This window comes from Trachemys scripta, chromosome 2 (genome assembly GCF_013100865.1).
Source record: "Trachemys scripta elegans isolate TJP31775 chromosome 2, CAS_Tse_1.0, whole genome shotgun sequence".
Classification (NCBI taxonomy): Eukaryota; Metazoa; Chordata; order Testudines; family Emydidae; genus Trachemys; species Trachemys scripta.
The window spans coordinates 81,482,200-81,504,080 of record NC_048299.1 but is presented as its reverse complement, the minus strand read 5'-3'; the positions used below and the strand labels follow the sequence as shown (position 1 = coordinate 81,504,080).

The 21,881-nt window shown below is 36.9% G+C and overlaps 2 protein-coding genes across 9 annotated transcripts in view; one reads left to right on the top strand and one right to left on the bottom strand.

Moving 5' to 3' along the window:
• UBP1 (upstream binding protein 1) overlaps positions 1–7,852 on the top strand; it is a 52,926-nt gene extending 45,074 nt beyond the window's left edge. For 4 of the 5 annotated variants that reach the window (XM_034761028.1, XM_034761027.1, XM_034761029.1 and 1 more), the window contains 4 exons: positions 765–877; positions 3,087–3,229; positions 4,312–4,363; positions 6,614–7,852. In XM_034761028.1, the coding sequence (XP_034616919.1) occupies positions 765–877; positions 3,087–3,229; positions 4,312–4,363; positions 6,614–6,651 (346 nt within the window). In that variant the 3' untranslated portion in view covers positions 6,652–7,852. Of the gene's footprint in view, positions 1–139; positions 274–764; positions 878–3,086; positions 3,230–4,311; positions 4,364–6,613 lie in introns of those variants that run through there. The other variant, XR_004644504.1, reaches the window with a different exon arrangement.
• Positions 1–21,881, bottom strand: part of FBXL2 (F-box and leucine rich repeat protein 2) — a 143,330-nt gene that overhangs the window by 17,682 nt on the left and 103,767 nt on the right. For 2 of the 4 annotated variants that reach the window (XM_034761031.1, XM_034761032.1), the window contains exons 12-15: positions 19,634–19,678; positions 18,803–18,859; positions 12,064–12,276; positions 7,946–10,888 (exon numbers count right to left, since the gene is read on the bottom strand). In XM_034761031.1, coding sequence (XP_034616922.1) covers positions 10,781–10,888; positions 12,064–12,276; positions 18,803–18,859; positions 19,634–19,678 — 423 coding nt within the window. In that variant the 3' untranslated portion in view covers positions 7,946–10,780. Of the gene's footprint in view, positions 1–7,945; positions 10,889–12,063; positions 12,277–18,802; positions 18,860–19,633; positions 19,679–21,881 lie in introns of those variants that run through there. The other 2 variants (XR_004644505.1, XM_034761033.1) reach the window with 2 other exon arrangements.

Below are 21,881 nucleotides of genomic sequence, written 5' to 3'. Positions count from 1 at the left end.
AATCACAGTAATGTGCCTTTCTTAGAATAGGGGATTTGGGAGATATGAATTGAGAATTAGGTTGGCATATGCCTGTTTAGCTGTCTCAGGAGTTGGCAGTAATGTGCTCAAAAGAAGACTGTTTTGTGTACACCTTCAGGGCAGGCTACAGATATGATGCAGGCACTGATGAGTTCAAAGGTAGACTGTAAGACTGGTAGCAATGCAGTTGGGCAGTACTGATTTCTTGAAGACGGATGGGTTTGTTGCCAAGAGACAAAACTTCTCATTTAGGTGAGCTATAAAGAACCTAAATTTTTTGAGGTCATGGCTGATAAATAATAAATACAGAATTCTAATTACAAATGAAACTGATAATACATATTTAGTAACATACTGTCTTTATAAGAGATGTAATTATTGCTATTCAGTAGCTGTGTTCCAGGATTCCATTGTAAGCAAGTCTTGTCAGTGATTTTAAAATTGTTGAATTAATTTTTAAATTTAAATTTTACCAGCATCTGGCAGACCATCTCAATGGTTCTGAGACTAGATCATGAGATTAAGCCACTGGTGATAATTTATATGAGGGGTGTGTGTGTGTGTGGGGGGGGGGGAATGGGGACGTGGGTTTGTTTTGTTTTTTAAATAACTTGTAAAGCAGCAAAATTTTAAGTGTATTGTTAATGCAAGGCAACTGAAATAAGATTGATCTAAATCCTTCATACCGTTTTTGGGCAAGTGTGTTTATTTTTAAAATTATATGTATCCTTTGTAAATTGCAGGTCTGTTAGGCCCCGTTTAACAATCTATGTCTGTCAAGAACCATTGAGGAGCATTCAACTGGAAAGGCAGCAAGATGCAACCAATGGTGATAACAGCAATGGTGCAATATATGGTATGATCATACAGTGCTCTTTTTATGATTTACTAAGCAATGACAGGTTTGAAATAAACACGTGAGGAGGAAAAAGAGGAGCTGAGAATAGATTTTCAATAAAACATAATAGTTTAGACTAATTTATAAACTGCTAGAATTGTGGCTTTACACATAGCATAACATCAATAAAATTGTATCCAGAAAGTGAATATGCAGAGGAAAGTGGATTAATGGTGACACAGCAGTTTTAGCATTGCAGAGATGAGTGCACTCCTAAGACTTTAAGCCAGAAGTGGTATATGTGCTTCTATGGTGGAACATACATCACCTTCAAGAATAGAAAATTTAAAAAAAGTAGGCTAAGTGGCTTGAAAAAAAATTTAAGGTTTTGTTTTTGTTGCATGGATAATGTAGTTAATGAGCATTCACATGATCCATAGTGGTCTGCCAAGAAATTCACTTTAGGTGAATGTACAACTGTAATTGAAGGAACTTATGTTCATATCCATTTCAATTACTTTTTACTGATAGGACTTCATATACTTGAAATGAAACTAGTGTGGTTTGGATAAGGAAAAATAGCTGAGGAGTGTATTAAAGGATATGATCTTACTAGTGTTTGTTTGTCAGGGAACTGCTCTATTTCCACCACTACTGAGAACATAACTGAGTACATTACAGAGCAATCACTTTAAAGAACAAGTAAATCCACATTGCTCCTATTATTAGAGCCATTGGAACTACTTGAAGCTAAACTTATCTTGCTCTTTCATTTATGTCAACTTTCTGGAGGGAGTGGAGATTCACCCTCCCATCAGATTTCCTGGGGAATGACTGAGGATCGTATACCAGCACTTAAATGCTTTCCAGCCAGGAAACTGGGGCAGAGAGGGAGTATCTGTATGGAGTACAGTAGAACCTCAGAGTTACGAACTACCCAATCAACCACACCCCTCTTTTGGAACCAGAGACACCCAGCAGAGCTCCTCCCCTTTTTCCCCCAAGCAGCAAATACAGTGCAGTACAGTTAAATGTAAATTACTAAAAAAAAAGGGAGAACAGCATTTTTTTGCATATTAAAGTTTCAAAGCTGTATTAAGCCACTGTTCAGTTGTAAACTTTTGAAAGAACAACCACAACGTTTTGTTCAAAGTTACAAACAACCTCCATTCCCAAGGTGTTTGTAACAGAGGTTCTATTGTATGTCCTATGTTAAATAAGAGAGAAATTCCTCTTGGATAATTGTAGTTTCTCATTAAATTTGATAATGGCTAATGCATCCAAGATTCAATATTGCTGTGAAAGGAGAGGGAGGGGCGTATGCAAATATGTAACTGCTAGACACTTCTGCCTCTTTTCATTTATTAGAGCATTCCCAGCAACATGTACAACAAATCTGACCAAATATTGATCACAGTTGTTTAAGTGATATTGGTATAAAGCTTTTTAATTTTCATCTCTGGGAACCCACAATTGTATAAATCTGTAAAATTCAGAACCAAGCATTAAGCTGCCCACAGCCATGCTGCTGTTTGGAAAAGAAGAAACTTAGACCATGTTTTATTTTGCTGTACAGTCTCACTTTTACTATCGTATCAAGTTATATAAAATGGAAGGGAGAGATTAAGGCGGAAATCATCTGGGTGGACTCTGTAGAGAGCTTTCTTTGCAAGAAAACTCATGAAGTAAAGTGATTATAGTCTAGTAGCTCAGGCCAAAAATATTATCTGCCTTAAAAAAATAGAATATGGTAGATAATGTCGTGGATTAAAAGTTTTCCAGTCATTTTTGTAGCAGAACTAAAATGGGTTTTTAAAAGGTAATTTTATACATGATACTGTAAAATTTGTCCTACGGATGCTTTGAAGGTTGTTTCAGTATCAAAACAAATGCACACTAGCCCTATTCATAGAACTGTGCTGAAAATTGATCATTCTGATGAGAAATCAGATTGGAGGAAAAGTCATGGTCGTTTGTGCACATGAATGAAATAGAGAATGGGAAGAATCAGTGTTTGCCAAATAAAGAACAACACCGTAGAAAAAGGTATTCAAGTTTCTAAGAAGGTATTGCAGACCAAGGACAATCTAAAACAAACAAACAAAAAAGGGGGACTTTAAAGTGGGGGAATGTAAATTTTACAACCCTACAGGGATGTGTTTTAATCTAAATAGTTATCAATGACCGTATAATTCTTATTCAAAGTAAAAAGCTTTTTTTCTTATAGTTTATCATGCAATCTACTTAGAAGAAATGGCAGCCTCAGAAGTCACTCGCAAGCTTGCTTTGGTGTTTAATATTCCTTTGCATCAGATTAATCAGGTTTACAGACAGGGTCCTACTGGTATCCACATCCTCGTTAGTGATCAGGTAACAACGTTTTTTTGTTTAAAAATATTTCCATTGTTTCATTTGCTTTTTTTAAATAAATTGTGATCTCAAAACTCACAAGTTTACAAATTAAAGTTGGTAAGTTTTAAGAGTTGTGGTTTATTTTAAATCATGTTTGTATCCACACTTTCTTTAGGCAGTTTTCTCTGAGCAGCACTGCTTTTTTCTCTTGCATAGTATGTAGCATATACTTAATGTCTTCTGATAGCTAGAACTTGTGTTTTTCCACAGCAACAGTGTGACTGGAACCAAAGCCATTTTAAATAAATAATTAGATTAAGGTTCTCCCAAAGGTCAAAAAGACATTCCGTAAAACTCAGAGTAGAATGTGGCTTAACCAGATTCTGGTGAGAGTGGTTATTGTAGTACAAAATTCATTACTGGCAGTATAGTAATGACTAGGGCACTAGGGATCTGAGAGAAGATCCCAGTAGTATATAATATTTGAACATTAATATTTTCATGATGCATGTACATCGATTGTAATACTATGAAGTCTTTACCTTGCAACAGTAAACAAACCATCTAAGAGTTAACTGACACTTTGGTTTGTTTAATTTATCTCTTCCTCACAATTAGTAATTTAGGAATTGAAAGATTATGGGAATGTGATTTACTATGTAGGCAGTTAATTATGAGATGCAATTTGTTTTCTTGACTAGATACATATTGAAGAAACATAGTATGTAAGTAGCAAGGTTTAAATACCATTGTTAGCTGTGAATTACTTAAGCAGTTTATGCAGACAAAGATTCTAGCCACATAATTCTGGAGCCCTTTAAGTAATGATGTTGTAAATGAAGTATCAATAAATTATGCTTGTACTTATATATTGACATTTTAGTAGCTCCTTTTGGAGAAATCTAGTACATTGTATTAGTGTATTTTGTATATAACTACATGTTAAACTTGCCACTGAGAAAAATATTATGAAAATAGTTGCATAGAGTGCCCATTTAGAAATATTTATGAATCACTTTGGCATTCAAATTGCTTAACTGGCTTGCTGGCCTCCTAGATGGTACGAAGTTGGGATTTTAATATCTCCTTTTTCTTTCTAGATGGTTCAGAACTTTCAAGATGAGAGTTGTTTCTTAGTCACCACAATAAAAGGTATATTATTTTTTGTAATAATAAAGATAACTGACCTAAGTAGTGTCTAGATTTTTAACTAAGAAGCAGAGTTTTGCACCTAGACATGCCAGCAGTGTTGCTTCTACAAACAAGTAACAGTGCAGCCAAGTAAAGTAACTTGAGGGAAAGAGGTGGAAACTATTGCTTTCAACCCCAGATTAAGAGATTTTATAATGTGAAAGGTCTAATGCTTTTTCTTTTAGATAAACCTTTAGCTAGAGATTGTTACTTGTTAGATATAAATCCATGCCAGGACAGCTGTCTTGCAAATTTGAGTGAAGTAACCTGATCCACATCTATCCCCAAAATGTCAGTTTAAAACTAACAGTTCACAGGATTTAAGTGTGATTCTATAGCACTGTTTGTATCAGTGCTCACTAGTGTTCGAGGTACTCCAATAGTACTTTTAAGTTATATAGGGATGAATTAAAGTTTCAAAGAGAAATATACTACAGTGGGTGATAAAAATTGAAGGTTGTGGCTTTCTATAAAATTTAACTTTTTAGAAAGAATTTGTGTGCAGCTTGATGCAGGACAAATTTCCAAAGGTTAGAGAGCACTATTTTAGGTTGGCACGAATCCCTCTTGCGATCTTGGTGTATACGCTATGCTAGTTGGCTGTTCCAATTTACATTTGAATAAAACAAAACACAAAAATCATTTAGTGGCTGCACATGCTCAGGCTGGCATTACATGTGTACTTCTTCCTGCTTTCCAGCTTGCTTCATCACTAATCCTAGCTTTTAACCTAGTCTCCTCACACGTCCTGGGTTGTTGCTTACATCCCTCCAGATGCGTTTTCTAGCTCGTATTCCTTCCATATTTGCGCACGATAGACAATGCCTTACAGCCAATACATAACAAATCCAAATGCCTTGGATTCATCACTCTTACTATATAACACCTTGTGTTATATAGTAAGAGTATTATATACGCTTCACACAGCGCACAGTCAACCTGTGGAACTCCTTGCCTGAGGAGTGAAGGCTAGGATTATAACAGGGTTTAAAAGAGAACCTTCATTGATTTATCTAGTTAAGTCCATTAATGGCTATTAGCCAGGATGGGTAAGGAATGGTAGCCCTAGCATTGCCTGTTAGGTTCACTCCCTCTGGGGCACTTGGCATTGGCCACTGTCGGCAGACAGGACGGACCCTTGGTCTGACCCAGTATGGCCGTTCTCATGTTAAATTTTATTTGGAGGGGGTCTCTTAACTTCATACCAGGAGGTTTGTGTCTTTGGCTTGTCATTAATCAAATCTTTGTTACATTTAGATCTTATGGATAAAAATAAAAAGTAGTAGCAGGCATCTGCCATAAATCCAGCTTTTTCCCAAAAAATTTTGTGATGTTGAGTTCCCGTAAATAGTCACTAATTTCTACTCCTAGTGAATCTGCACTTTTTCTACAGATATAAAAATTGTTTTGAAAAATGTTGTTTTTTAGCAGTTCAGTTTGGCTTCAGCAGCTATTTACTGCAGTTGTTTCAGAAGGCCCACGGCTTTATCTGCATCCTGATGTTCTGGGCTACAGGGCAGATGGCTTTCCTATTCTGTATATTCACACACTTGTTTTGCTGATTTACTTGCTTTATTCTCAGATAACTAACCCATTTGCTAATGTTGCTATAGACCACCAAAGAATAACACTATACAATCTACTGAATTTACTTGAAAAAACTTGACAATTTAAAATAACCCCAAATCGTTTCATGCGGATTCTATTGTTCATCAGTTTTGTGAAGCACAGCATTATAGAACAGATTAGATTTAAGGATAAAACACTAAAAAAAAAAAAAAAAGCTTCAGCAACTGGAGTTGCAGGGGACCCTTTGGTTCTGTGTCAGAACTGATGAAAGATCAAAAACAGGAAAGTAGGAGGGACTGCATGAATTGAAATGCGAACAAGGAAGTTCTAGAAATAAAAGTAGCAAAGCAAGTGTCTAGATATTTAAAATTACATTCAAGATAATTTTGAGCTTAATTTATTAGCGAGTCAGTGTTGTTGGAAAGTGGTGCAGAATGTGTTATGCTGGGAAAGTTCGCTCTTTTTATTCCAAAAAAGATCAGAAGGTCATATGATAACACAGTATCAAATTAGTAGTTAAAAGTTTTGCTTTTCAATATGAGCTTCAAGAACTTAAAACAAATTCATGTATCTTCAGTGGCTGGGGTCTTGGGTAAAGGATGCCAGTCTTTCATATAAACCTGTCCTTTTTCTTCTCTGCAGCTGAAAATGGTGAAGGTTTCCATATAATTCTGAAGTGATGGCATACAGAGAGGTGTGTGTATATATACTGGACTGATATTCCAATGCAGAATGAAGTCATGCTTAATGACGATGAAGAACATCCAAAAACTCTTAGGATTGGACTTCACCATATAAAATGTTTCATATTGAAAACACGAGACCTTTCTAATGAGCTGTTTGATAGGTGAACTTTCTTATCACTGCCATAGCTAAGTGTCCTCATAAGAGGTATAATGCCATGACAGCCTATGTACAGGCATGGAAGACAATATAAGCAAAGGTGCTTGCCCTTTATTGAAATAAGGCAAATTATGGCCAGTAGATACAGTTTCTAGAAGCAGTATTGCTTTCCTATTATACTGTGTCCAGTTTGGAGATGAATGTAAACTTATTCTGGGGCATTTACCTTTCTGTGCCAGTTTGTCTATTACTTGCTTGTACCTTATGCTGATTTTATTTTTTGATGTTAGCAGAGCACATAGTAATCTGTGTGGAGACGAGTAGTTAAGATGATAGTGATCAGGTTGTTTGGGTCTTTTGAGAGTAAAGCTGTCAAAACAGCTTCCTTGTGTAAATTGTGTATAAGAGTGTATGTAAGAAATGTAAATGCCAGAATAGGATTTTAATAAGTCCTAGCCAGATGCAATATATGCATGCAGCAAACTGCATTATTGACAGTACCTTATTGAAAGGATTAACATAAATCCTGTGGGGTACGAAGTATTTGTTTTGCTTTTAACAAATTTAATGGAAAAGAATTGCCTATGCATCCTTAATTTTTAGTTTCCAGTTTCTCTAAGAAGCACTGCTGCAGGGTTTTTTTGTTTGTCTGTTTTTTGCTTTTTAAAATGGTGGGGTTAAAAACAACAAATTGCCAGTAATAATGAGGGTTTTCCTGAGGTGGTGGTGTTTTTTGGGGGGGGGGGGGGGGGGAATTGTGTGAACAAGGAAATTTGACCCACTGGCACCAAGGGGCTACAACATAGCTTTAAGTACTGTCAATTACATTGCTCAAGAAACACTAAATATACACCACTTAGTCTCTTTAGTAGCAGGTATGTCTTTCTCTAATCACTCTTTATGGGCAGGTATCTTGACCTTTTCTGTGATTTTTTTATTGATTCTGTAAATTTTTTTTTACAGTGCCTCTTCCATATGACCTAATACTTATCTTTGAAATAAGCAATGTGCTTTTCAAAATTGAGTTTTTCCTTGAAATTGGCACAGCAATTCAAACATTTAATATTAATGTCCACTTATGAGTTTATTAATTAGGTACTCTGGGGAAGATTTTTCAAAGGCAGAAAAACCCCTTTTAACTCACAATATCCCCTCTCCCTTTAAATCAGTTTGAAAGTTTTGAATGCTGTAGTGCTAAGTGCAAAATCATTCATAGAGAACAAACTACTACAGCATGCAAAATGCTACTTTGATATTATTTAATTCCTTCTTTAGCTGGGTTAAGTTCTTACCAAGAAAGCCTTTCTAAAGCTCTAGCAATTCTGCAAACTTAAATATTTTTCTTTCCTGTTTTTCTACCCAGATCAAATGGAATTTTGTAGACTTAAATTCGAATTTCTTCTGCCTATAAATGGTTCATCGTTAAGTATTGGTTGGGTCTTCATAGTTTATTGAACTGACAATTGTCATTTCACCTCAGCACCATTTTCAAATCTCAAATGTTTTTTTTTATAAAAGTGGATACTTTCCAATCAAGGATTTTTCCATCTAATTTTAAAGGAATTGTATAGTAGTTTGTCCAGCTCACTTGAAATTGAAATTAAATTATGGCACCAGCAAATTGCTTTTGTTTTAAGATGTACACATTTCAATTTAAGTATAATAAATGTTTTTCAATAATTTTGTAAAGGTACTGCTTTTTTCTGCTAAAATAGAATTAACATTGTTAGTAGGAGTAATGCATTTCAGAGCAGATAAGTCAGCTCCCCCAGCAATATTTTAGAAAACAAATTGAAAAAAACTCAATTTCAGCTTGACAAAAACGATACTTTTTTTTAAGAGTGAAATATTAATGGCTTGCAGTGCTCCTTAATTTTTGAAATCAGTTCAACAGAAGTTCGAGTAAATATTAGCTGATTGTTTATTTGTTTCCTCTATCATTTTTCTTAGTGTAAGCATATGTTAAATTTTGGTTTTTGTACAACTTTAATGCCATAAAAACCTCACAATAAGATCCATAAAAATGAGCCAAACCTAAGGCAACACACAACTACTCATTCTGACAAGTTGCACTGAGTTCACATTTAATTTTGGTCTTCCCCCAATGTTCTGCTAAGAAAATTGTATAAATCCAAATTTCTAAGTGGGAATCTTGGTAATAGAAGCGTATTAATAATATGAAAATTAATCCAGGAATTTTTGCTGTTGCTACAAAGCTGAACCACCAAAGTTTAATACTAAGTCTTTATACCGTATTCATAAAGTTTGCGGATCTGCAGCTGTAAAAAGCTGCCTTACATTTTCACATTAACTTTTTAAAACATGTAGTTCTAAACATTCCAGATTCAGTGTGCAGTGTAAATGTACACACTGCCATCTGCATCCAGTTATGTTTTGCCAACAACTTAGACATTCCCCATAATGGTAAGGCAATATTTCCAGTATGTCTGGCTTATTAGAGCTTTTGTCAAATGACATTACATCATTTTCAGAATTTAAACACTATATCAGTTGACCAGTTTAAGCCCAAGATATTTTCCTTTAAAGGGTTACTGTTGAGCCTCGGTACCTAAGTGAGTATACAGAGGTTGTGCACACCAACCATTTATTTAGATGGCTTAATATAAAAATGTAGCTTCCCCCTTAGACTTGTGGTTTTACATTCAGATTTCACTCTCCTTTGTAGAAGGCTTAAATCTACAGCTGAAATTCTGTCCCTACTGCTGTCAATGAGGCCAGGATGTTGCCCTACCATATTTAAAAAAAAAAAAAAACTTAATGTAATTGTCATGTTGAATGCTCAGTTTCTGAAAAGTTTGGCTTCAGTTTTTAAAGGAACAGAAACCACTGCTTGTTCAGGGTCTCAACCATGTCAACTATGTTAAATTACTTAGCCCAGGGGTTTTCAACCTTTTTTCATTTGCAGACCCCTTTGGAAATCTGAATAGTGTGGGGCTCATTGGTTAGAGTACTGGCCTAGGATGCAGGAGCCCAGCATTCAGTTCCTTGCTCTGTCTCACAGATTTAGGATCTGGCCTAGGGCAAATTAAGTAAGCTCTGTTTTTAAAAAAAAAAAAAAAAAAAAAAGGCAGTAATACCCCCAGAGCTTCTGTTTAGGGCTAAATATATTAAATACCATGACAATGAGGGAAGTATAAGTACCATACATAGATATTCTTTCAGCCACTATAGTAAACAGCTCTACCTACTCAGCTAGAGCATATAAAAAAGACCTTTTGTGTACAGGGCATAAACTGCCATATCTTTCTTATCCTAACCTACTGGGTCATACTTTAGAGAAATATTCTATACAGACCATTCAACAATGTGAGGAGTGCTCGTTTGTATATGATTAGTTCAAATTAAGAGGTAGTACACCTCTAGAAAACTTATTTAACATGTTGGGAGTTTTTGTAGAAATTAAATAAAGCTGTAGCAAAATAGGAAGCTATTTTTCATTATTACTTTCCCTTTTTTGGTCAACTTCTGCTAAAGCTGATTTGTCCTTAAACCTGATGATGTAATTGGTTATGTGTATTGTACAACAGCAGTTTGGACTCACATGCTTGAGACCCTGAATTTTTTTTACACTAAAGAATGCTTACAAATAGGAATATTCAGGTTTAGTGAGGCTTATAGTGTTGGGGCTGTCACTGAGCATCTACAACTCTGAAATACCCCAGTCCACATCAGCAAATGGTACTATGATTGTCATATCAACAGCAGGGATGGTGGAGTAGATGTAATCAAAAAAACAAAAAAGCATCAGTTACTCCACATCCACATGTAACATTAAGACTTTTTACCTGCAAAAACACCTTTCTTGAGTCAGTACCAGCACAAAATTGGATGACTGTGACATCACTCCTAGGGCTGTTAAGAAACTGACACTCTGCAAGCCACTTGCAGTCTGATTTTGTTTCCATAATTAAAGGAATCTTTCTTCTTCTGCTGATGCTCCTACTGTCAAAGAATAATGCAGCACCTGCAGAGTCGCTGTCGACTACCTCCTACAGAAGGAGGAGGGGTGACTGGAGCAAAGTAGGCATGAACTTTCACATCAGGTAAATGAGCCTGTAGGTGAAAATTCAAATGAAAAATGTAACCCAGAAGTATAAAGAGCAAAACAAAACTATTGCTGACATCACACTACTGTCAAAGCTTTTCTTCGTGCTCATTATCTATATATAGGGCATCCAGGTAAGCCATGGCTTAACCTGCGTTACCTAAAGGCCAAGTCCCAGTGCTTATGTCCAGCAAAACTGGAAAAGTTATGGCATAGGAGTAATAATCTAGAACCTGGCCATTCACTCATCCAACAGCTACCACCTTAAATCTCAGTGACTGACTCCTTTCTGTTGAACTGGTATTTACACTGCTGATGTGGGCTGGCCAACTTTCATTCTGCTCTTAATCACTAGAGGGTGGATTTCTTGCCAGTGAAGACACAGAAGCAAGAGTTATAGTCTCCTGTACAACCATTCTTTCCCCAGGCTTGCCTCAGCCCTGAAATCAGCAGGGGAGGGAGTGGTGGTACCTTCAGCAGTTCCTGCAAGGGAGAGAGGCAGACTTCATCAGTGCAAAGTGATTAATTTGAAAGTGAACTAGCACAGCATTACTGTGTCCGTGGATCAGCACTATGCCCTAAATGCTGCCAGGTGCTCAGCAGAAAAGTTCTGTGCTTAAAACACAGGGAGTTACATAGAGGAGGGGAGACTGATCCTGCAAGGGCAGGGGATGTTAGGTCTGCTGTTGCTAGGTAGATCCACAGGCCTAACTGCCCCTACTACCCAAGTGTCCTATACTTTATTAATCTGCATTGTAATGAGGATGAATGGTTGGTAGAATTCTTTAAATTCTACAGTCCTATAAAAACACAACCCATACTTTAAAAAACGCTGAGGGAACGGGAAACAAACATTAGGAACTAAACAAAAAGCTCCAGCTGGAATCCACATCAGTGGGAGAAAAAATCAGCATGGACAATTATTCTGATACCAACTGTAGCTTGGACTATAAATGGAATTAGGCACTGGGTGGTGATTTTTGATCATATACCCATGGTAGGTCTGATGCCTAAAGTTGGGGGTCTTCTAAAGTATGTTAACCAACATCCTTAGATTTCATCCTACCTTGCCTTGCTTTGGACTATCTGTTAAGCTACTGTAAGTGTATCCAATAAGTCTCCCTTGATTGCACAAATGACGGTCTTTCCCAAAGCTGAATCTTTAAAAACACAAAACACATACTCTTATTCTTTTGATTCCTGCTCGTGTGACTTGCTGACAGTCATATAACTCAATTCTCTCCAAACTGTGGCAGTTCTCTAGGTGCTCCAGGGTCACATCGGTGATAAGAAGACAATTGTCTAACTCTAGGACCTGGAGCCTTTCATGACCACAGGTACTGTTGCTCAGATGCAGAATCCCATCATCTGTGATCAGTTCACAGTGAGATAAGCTCTACAAGACAAAAGGACAATGAAATGTTTCGTTTCCATTTTTTTTTTTTTTTTTTTTTAATTATGTCCCGTGCAAAAGAACAACCTCAAGCGACTTTGTATTTGGATTACCATGTTCAAAATACTTGTATTGTTAGTGCCGGTTCATTACTAATCCTTTTGCAGAAGCAAAGAGCCATATTTAAAGTGATATCTCCTTAAACCTGAAGAGCAGGAGAAGCAGCTGCCAAAAGGAGCAGTTTAGGGTTGCAGCACCTGAATGACGCACTTAAATCATAATCTGACTTCATCACTACAGTCCCAAGACAGGCACTTTTGTAGCAATGGCCAAACTCAGCACTGTGCTCTCTAGAGATGTAGACATCCAATTCTGTTGTTACACAGCTCAATTTACTGAAAATAAGGGGCAAAATTACACATTTGCAATGCCAGATGCTGACTTTAGAAAACTAAGAGGAGAGATATGATATTCTTCCAGAACATTCATTACTCTTACAGACCTGCAATTATACAATCTATGTATGAAGAACAATAATGGCTTGATTTTTCTGCAGTGCTAAACTCACTTCAGCAGGAGTTACGGGCACCTCAATACCTCTGAAAAATCAGAGCTTACATTCAAAACTGCTAGATTTTCTTGCAGAATAAGTTACCTATACCATTGGGTGTCTGATATATGCCACATGAACACTGCAGGCATGTAATAGTGCCTACTCTGGATCCATTCAAGCAATCACCTCAAAGACCCAGGTACTATGCTGAATTAACTGCTTTTTTGGGAGAGTGTTTTAGCCTTTATTTACTTATAAAACTAATGTTTTTTCACCAAGGGCTTATTGACACAGGCCTTATACTGAAGGTGGCAAGAGTAGGTTTAAGAATTGTATTTCAAGCATTCAAAGCACTGCCATTCCCTTAAAAGACATCAGCGTGCCCCTGTTTACCTCTCATGTCTGAAGAGAATGGAAAAAGCCTCATGTCCCCCACTCCAGAAAACCATTTCAAGCTGAGCTGGTTCCTGCCTCCTTCAGAGGATTCATGGCCTTCACAGAAGCATTGTCAGGATAACAAGATACCCTTGAATTTTCATTGTAGATACTTTGAGACCCTTGTCAGCTACCTATAAAATAAATGCTCTGCACTATCATCACCTCTGCAGAAGGGCTTGATGTGTTGAGTTGATTCCATCTTCCACTCTGACGCAGCTCAGAACCATGAATTGTCCATAGACCACCAGCTATCTGCTCTGTGTGCCTTTTTCCTTGTCTGGAGAGCGCTTCTGATGGAGCACCTCTGGTGCGGAGAGCCTTGGTCACGAATGGAAAGTGGGTACACTTTCTAACTCCTCACCAGAGGCAAATAGCAGCTCTCAACAGTCCTTTAGGTCCAACAATTGGGAAAGCTATGGGGCACCTGTATCCTTTCCTCAGCCTGTAGCACATTAGACCTTTTGCTCCAGCAGGACAACAAATTCTGAGGACTACTACTGTGGCATGGGGTGGATAAAAATTTATTTAAAAATAAAAATAGGATTTTATTAATTTAAATTAAATACAAGGTTATTTAAAATAAACCTCTTAAAATTCAATTTGAAATAACAACCTATGTTAATAACACTACATTTACTATAATTTTAAAATCATTTAAATTAAATACTGCTTAATATTATTTGTATGTTTTCTGCCAAGAGTTAAAGAAAGCCAAACCACTGAACTGGGGGAAATCACTGGCTAAGCACCTGGAACCAGAGTTTGTTAAAGTGCTAGTCAACTTTTGACAGCAATAATCTTTTCTGCGGCTACAGAGAGTATATTTGCTTCATTTCCATTTATTCAACAAGTTCAGTTCAATGGCTAGTTCATTCAAAGTTAAGAAACCAAATGAGAGCTAAAAAACAGAAAAACTTATTTTCCTCTTCTATCAATGAATAAAAATTAGATGTGAAAGAATGAGATCTATCAGTTCTAAAATCTGAAGGACAAAGTAACTAGAAAGAAGCAGTTCAATTAACTACAGATATTTCCTTTGTTTAATAAATCACTTTTAAATAGAAAACATGTTTTGATAAGCTGTTTTTCTTATGTATTCAGCACTTTTAAGGTAGTTTTATTTATTAAAAAAATTAAATTGTGTATTTTAATTGAATTTGAATTTCCATCCAAATAGAGGTTGACAAGTTAAAAATTAGAGAGACAAGGTAGATTAAGTAATATCTTTCTTTCATTGTGGCTTGAAAACTTGTCTCTCTCACCAACAGAAGTTAGTCCACTGAAAGATATTACCTCAACCATACCTTGTGTCTCTAGTATCCTTGGACCAACACGGCTACAACTACACTGTATACAATGTTAAAAATTAGCCATCTAGTAAATAAGAAATGCACCAATCATCATTTTCTATTAAAAATGTAAAAATTAAGAATCTGAATAAAGGTAAATTAAGCTATAAAATTGCTTAAATAAAGGCGTATAGATAAATTGCATCCTCCTGATTAACAAAAAGAAGCACCTAATTTAGCGTGAAGTTTATAGTTGCAAACAACATATTTTAATAGTTACCAACCTTTATTGGTAATGAACCTTTGTTTAGCAAAATAATTTAAAAAAATTAGAACTACAAATCACAACTGAAATAAATTAAAGTTGCTTATTTAAATCATGATTTACATTGATAATTTGAAACTTTTTGATTTAAATCAGTGGTTCTGAAACTTATTTGATTGTGCCCCCCTTTGTGTCTGTAGTAGTTTACGCTCCCCCTGCCACACAAGTACATAGACTGTTTTAAAAAAAATCAACATGCAGCTCACTACATATTAAAAACAGTAAAGCATTGATTCAAACAGAGCCAATGATCCACTGTAATAAGAGCAAATGCAAAACTGATTGTGGTCAATGCTTACAATTAAATGTACACACCGTATCGTAGCAAATGATGACCTGATATTTCTGGAGGAATCAGCTTTGCTAGTTATTCATTGCTGTGAGTAAAATGTGCACAACATGTTTTTTTTCTCCCCCTAAAGCTTCTTGCCTCTTGCTCCCTGACCCCCAGTTTGACCACCTCTGATTTAAATCAATCCATCCTGCTGTGGCAAACCCTTTCGCTTACTTGCTTTGGTTTATGAAGAATTCTTGGCCATTAACAGGCATACACTAGCCTGTATATCCTTAAGATTAGCTTCCTCCTCATCTGTTTTTCCCCTTACTCAAAGTTGCAAAGGAAGAACAGAGACCAGAAAGAGAGGGAGGACTCAGAACTCTCCAGCTCTAGAACTTTCACTGAATCAGTCTGATGGAGAGAAGGGGGATTTCATCCACTTCTCCAGAGGAACCATCTCAGCATTTCCCCTTCAATTCCAGCTGCTTCATGTTGTATTTTCATTTTCTTCACCCAACAGGGTGCAGTGTGTTTTGTATTAGAACATCATGTAATGTATGCATATATTATTATTTTTTAAAAGTCACAAAATGAAAGTGCTTACTCCTGGGAACTCTCTCTTATCTTAAGGTCTGTGTTTACGTTCTTAGCTCCTGTTCAGTCTTTGGATGTTTTAGATCTCTTGTTTGCCTTCTCTCTGTATATACTTGTATACATATCCTCCTGAGCACTTATTTGGCTGGCAACCTTGAAATTATCTAAAGGTTAAAAGCATGGGGGTTTGTGTCCCCCACCACAAAGTCTATTTATAACAAACCTGTGGTTTCAAGGAAGGAAGGAAGGAGGAAGTTTATATGAAGACAAATGTGAACTTTTGGCTATTGTATCAGTCTACTGGCTAATTAAGATAGTTTCATATCCTGGGAAATAAGCAGCTTATAAATTCAGCTTTCCCAAGAGATTGTACTCCAGTGACTTGAAACTGAGTAAGACAATACAGAATGTACAGCTAAATTCATAGACTTTATGAAGCAAACATACCTAATGTAATATTCTGTATTAAAGCACAAGATACTTCAGACTTGATAATCTGGTTGAAATAGTTAACAAGATAGAAAGCGTCAGGTTTACAGTTTAAAATCTTAGAATACAGAGGGCTGGTCAACTTTTTGGTTTGCTATTTAGAAATAAATGTTAGGTACAAATCAAATTAAGACAAAGTTTGTTGAGCTAGCTGAACAACAAATTATTAGCAAACAAAATAATTGATGAGATAAGCTTCTTTTTCTGCTGATAGAATATCCATAGACCAATTCCAATTTCTCTGGTGTATTTGTTTGTTTAAAAAAAATCACATAAAACTGTCAAATGCTTCTGAACGTCTACAAATTGATTATATAAAGTATTGGAATATTTGAATTCTGCCAAGTAAGTTTGTGTCTCTGTTCCCTGATTTGTTCTGTAAGGAAAACTGGTGAATTTAAAATTTGATTTCTGCAACTTTGAAATGCACTTTGTAAATATTTGTGTCACTAACACTCAATTGGATAAATGTTCACAGAAAGCAATCACAAAGAGTTCACAGCACAGCTCAAGTGAATTAATTTAAAACTTTAAGAGTAGTGGTTTTTTTTGTTTTTTTTTTTAATGTTTTTTCCAATTCACCTGATGGTGTTCTCCACACAATCTGCCTGAACATTTTGTAATGTTCTCTGCTACACACAGGATAGCATTGGGCAGGAAATTGAATTTTTATTTCTAAACAATCACAGGATACATGGTTTCTGTACTATAAAAGTGCCATAATATATATTAACATTGTACCAGTTCTCAGCCGATAGACTGTGACCTTCAAGTAGGTCAGCAGGTTGTCTGAGGCACAGGCTATCACAATCCTAATACCTGTGAAGTAGATTGTTAAAGAAGGAATAACATCCATAAACCATGATTGCTGATTTCTATGATGTCTCCTTTGAAGTACTGGGAGAGGCACAAAAAATTCTTGTATGTACCTGAGGAGGACTGGTTATAAATGGGATTACGATATCAAAAAGAATACAATACTGTAATTTCTATAGTAATTACTCCTCTCCATTCATTTTGATCCCTAAACTGAGTTTTATTTCTAAACTTTCCTTTCTATTTCAAGTAAGTGATGCTATAGCATATCGTTCCCAGCCACAAGGACAGATAGCATTTTATAAAGAACTCTTGATAAAGCCATCTCTAGTCATACCAAATAGACTGTCAAATTATTAATCTAAGTAAGGCTACAATGAGACTATCAAATGGAATCGTAATTCTTTATAAAGTAGATTCCCTCTGCTGAATGGGATTGCTAAATTACAATATATGTTCAAGTTCACTATTTAATAGGAAACCAATAAACATTTTGGATTGACTGACCTAGATTTGTGCAGTTTAAAATATCTTTGGATATAAACGATCCTATGAAGATTCAGAGATGGGACTGAAGCCATTTTCAGTACCGTGGCACATATAGGCAAACATATTCTTATAAAGACTGACATGTAAACAGTTCCTTGTCTGATTGGTAGACACTTCATTCACTGAACTAAAACATACAATGTGTGGAATTATGACCTAGGAATGGGATGGGATGGGATGATTAATCTGCAGATAGCAGTGGATACAGTTCCTTTTTAAAGTCAAATCTCTTCCTGAGCCGCCTGCTGCCTTAGTAACACACTTCCTCGAGCTGAGGGTGTGGAGGAAGTCAATGACATGGCTACGCAATTAACAAAGAAGTAAACATTTCCTTAATCCCTCCTAAGCATAGATTAGAAAGTATATCTATTTTCTTCAGGTAGATTTAAGGCAGTATATCATAATGAACAGTGACCTGCCACACATGAAATACAACACCCTTCCTTATGCCAAATGGTAGTGTGACAGTTGGCTCCAAATGCCTAAGCCTAAATTTCAAAACCCACTAGTGATTTGGGGTACCTCAATTTCAAAGTGGCCAATCTGAGTCACTTTAAGTGGCCTGATTTTCAGAAAATGAGCACACACCCTATGAAAATCAGATCCATTTAACTATCTCAAGTTGGATTCTTTAAAAATGAGGTACCCAAAATACCTAGTCACTTTTGAAAATGGTAGGCAACAAAAACTGACAGATACTATAAACCCACTGCTGCAAAAATCACACACATGACTGTTTACAGGCTTGGGCCATATCTGTATACACTTTTGCTAAGCAATTATCCTTTTTCTAATTAATAATTTGATCTGTTTCAAAATATACTATATATTTAAAATTTCATGATTTCCTAGAAAAATCTTTAGAGATAAAATATGTAAGAGAGCATCTTTAAATATTTTTAAACTGTCTCATGTAGCTTTTTATTCTGACTAATTGCTCACGAGTAAAGGATGGTTACAGGTTCATTATAACATTTAAGCCGTTTTTCTGATTATATTGGGATTCATGGATTGCTTTTAGACGATCTACTTACAGTACTTGATGCCATATTTAAAATAGTCTTAGAAATAAGCTTAATTTAAAACATATTTTATAAAAAAGTATAAATTGTAGTGTTGTAACACAACAAAAAACTAGTAGCTACAGGCTGAGAGCCAATCCTTATTATTAATAGATATATTATAAGAGTTAAACTCACCAATGCTTGCAGTTTAGGACAGTGAACAGAAAGTTGTATCAATGTGTTATCTGTTATCTAGGAAGAGAAGAAACCAAACAATTGGCTACATAAATGCAAAGTTATAGACTGGCTTATACATAATAATAGAGCTGACTAGCTGAAAAAAATCCACTTTGTTCAAGTAGCTGAACATGTACACTTGGGTTTAATTTTATTCCATTCATACCCTTCTGATCTATAAACCCATAAAGAGGATAAAAAAATAAAGTTGTCCCCTTTTCCCAAATTTTATCTGAACAGATGGATGAAGAGCTTAAAATGTAGGAAAACAGTCACTACATGCTGAATTGAACTTAGTCTATCACCAAGCTATTTGGATAGATTTGTCATCTTGCCAATTGTCAGAGAGGACGTGAGATGAAAAAAAACCCACCACCTTTTTTTCCAGCAGAGAGGGTTTTATAGACTTTCTTAATGGTCCAGTAAATTCTGCCATGTTTTGTTCCTTTGCTCATTTTTATCATTTGATACCATAAACAACAGGTTTGTAACCCAATCTCTACATCAAAGTTAGGTATTGCTCTCTGCCAGATGACGGTTCTGATATCAACTGGTCTATTAGAGACTTCTCTGGGAAATGGATAAATGTTTGTAATCACCTTTCTTTGAATTCCCCTTTATACAGACCTCCCAATAATTATCTGCATTTACTATCAGAAACATTAGAATTTGGAATTCCCCCTATTGGTAAAAAAAAAACCAACAACACAAAGCACCGATGTTTTGAATGGCTTTACAGGTTCTTATAATGGACTTATGATGAATACGCCTTGTAAAACTGATTCTCACCAGAATGCACTCTTCTAAGTCCATCTTTTCCAGTTCGTGGCAATTCTAAAAAATTAAAATAATAAGAACAAAAAAAATACCACAAGTAAGAGGAAGGGTGGTAGTTTGATCTTGAATTCTAATGGGTGGTCCTAACCGCATCACCATTAATACTGGGTCACAGACAAAGGGAGAAAGAATATTTGATTATTACAGTGTTTCAGGCATCCATGCTGGCTTTTGCCATTATAAAAATGGTTACATACCTGTTCGGTAATTGTTGTTCTTTAAGATGCGTTGCACATGTCCATACCACTTTAGGTATGACCTGTCGGGGCAGCACATGTGATCTCTGCATGCTTGTGCTGCTAGATGAAAGTATAAAAATATAGAGCTGCCCTAACTCCTCCCTCAGTTCCTTGACACTGGAAGCCAGTATTTGCTGTGCCTCCAATGTAGAAGGGAAGGAGGGAAGGTCATGGAATGAACACGGGAACAATAGTTTTCAAAGAACAATAATTACTGAACAAGTACGGAACTGTGTTTTCTTCTTTGAGTGATTGCACATGTCCATTTCAGTGGCTCATAGGAATCTGATGAAGGAGAGTATCAGAGTCTACTTAAACAAGGACTGCAGCACCACTCTCCCAAACCTAGCATTGTAACTAGAGGCCTGGGAGAGAGCATAATGAGCAACGAGCATATGAGCAGATGACCAAGAGACAGTCTTGCAAATGTCACTGATGGGAACATGACCCAGGAAAGCAGCCAAAACTGCTTGAGCTCTTGCAGAGCATGCTAAAACACCTGAGGTCATGGAACATTGACAATATCATAACACGGATGTGGGAGGGAGGAGATCCACGAAGAGATCTTCTGTAATGTAATGGGCTTCCCTTTCACCCTATCAGCAAAGGAGGCTAATAACTGCAGTATCCTAAACTCTTTAGTCCTGTCCAGACAGGAAGCTACAGCTCTGCAAACATCTAAAGTATGGAGCTTTTCCTCAACTTTGCATGAGTGAGGTTTGGAGGGAAAAAGTTGGTAAGTACAGTCTGATGAATATGAAAATCCAAAAGCGCTTCTGAGAGAAATTTAGGGTGTGAATGCAAACCAACTTTGTCCTTGTAAAATACCATCTAAGGAAGGTCAGCCATCAAAGCCTGAAGTGCTCCTGGCCAAAGTAATAGCTACTTGGCATGCTACATTCATCAAGAGGTGAAACAATGAGCATGTAGCAATAGGTTCAAAGGAGGCCCCATTAAAACTGAGAGAACCAAATTTAGATCCCAGGATGGAGTTGGGTCTCAAATACGTGGGAAAAGCCTACCCAAACCTTTCAAGAACTTTATAATCATAGGGTTGAAGAAAACAGGATTCCACTATCCTATAGATGAAAGGGCTAAGATAGCAGCCAGATTAATCCTCAAGGCACTGACAGAAAGACATTTCTCCTTTAGGTGAAGCAGGTAATGAAGAATAAACTGAATGGGAACCCATAAATGAAAGGTAACTTTCTGCTGGGACCACACAGAGAACATCTTCCATTTTATGAAGTATACCTGGTGGAGGGCTTTCTGCTATTCAAAAGAATGTTTCACATTGCAATAGAACAAGTAGACTCGTGAGTAGTTAACCACTAAACATAACCAATCAGGTGCAGGCTCAGAGGGCTGGAATGCAGTTTGGCCCTGGTTCTGGGAAACTATGTCTGGAACCTGAGGAAGGATTATGGCAGGGGTGGCCAACCTGTGGCTCTGAAGCCTCATGCGGCTCTTCAGAAGTTAATATACGGCTCCTTGTATAAGCACCGACTCCGGAGCTGGAGCTACAGATGCCAACTTTCCAATGTGCTGGGGGGTGTTCACTACTCAACCCCTGGCTCTGCCACAGGCCCTGCCATAGTCCCCCCTCGCCTGAGCTTGCAGTGCCCTCGCTCCTCCCCTCCACCCCCAAAGCCTCCTGCCTGCCACAAAACAGCTGATTGGGAGGTGCGGGGAGACGGCGGGACTGCCGGTGGGTGGGAGGTGCTGGGAGTGGGAGCTGATGGGGGGCTGCTGACATATTACTGTGGCTCTTTGGCAATGTACATTGGCTCCTTCTCAGGCTCAGGTTGGCCATCCCTGGATTATGGGATCTCGAATTGAAAGGTTCAACAGATCTGAAAACCGGTGCTGTCCAGGCCAGGCTTCTGCTATCAAAATTAAACAGCATGATCTTGCCTGAGTTTACCCACCACTCTCAGCACCACAGGGACTTGGGTGGTGGG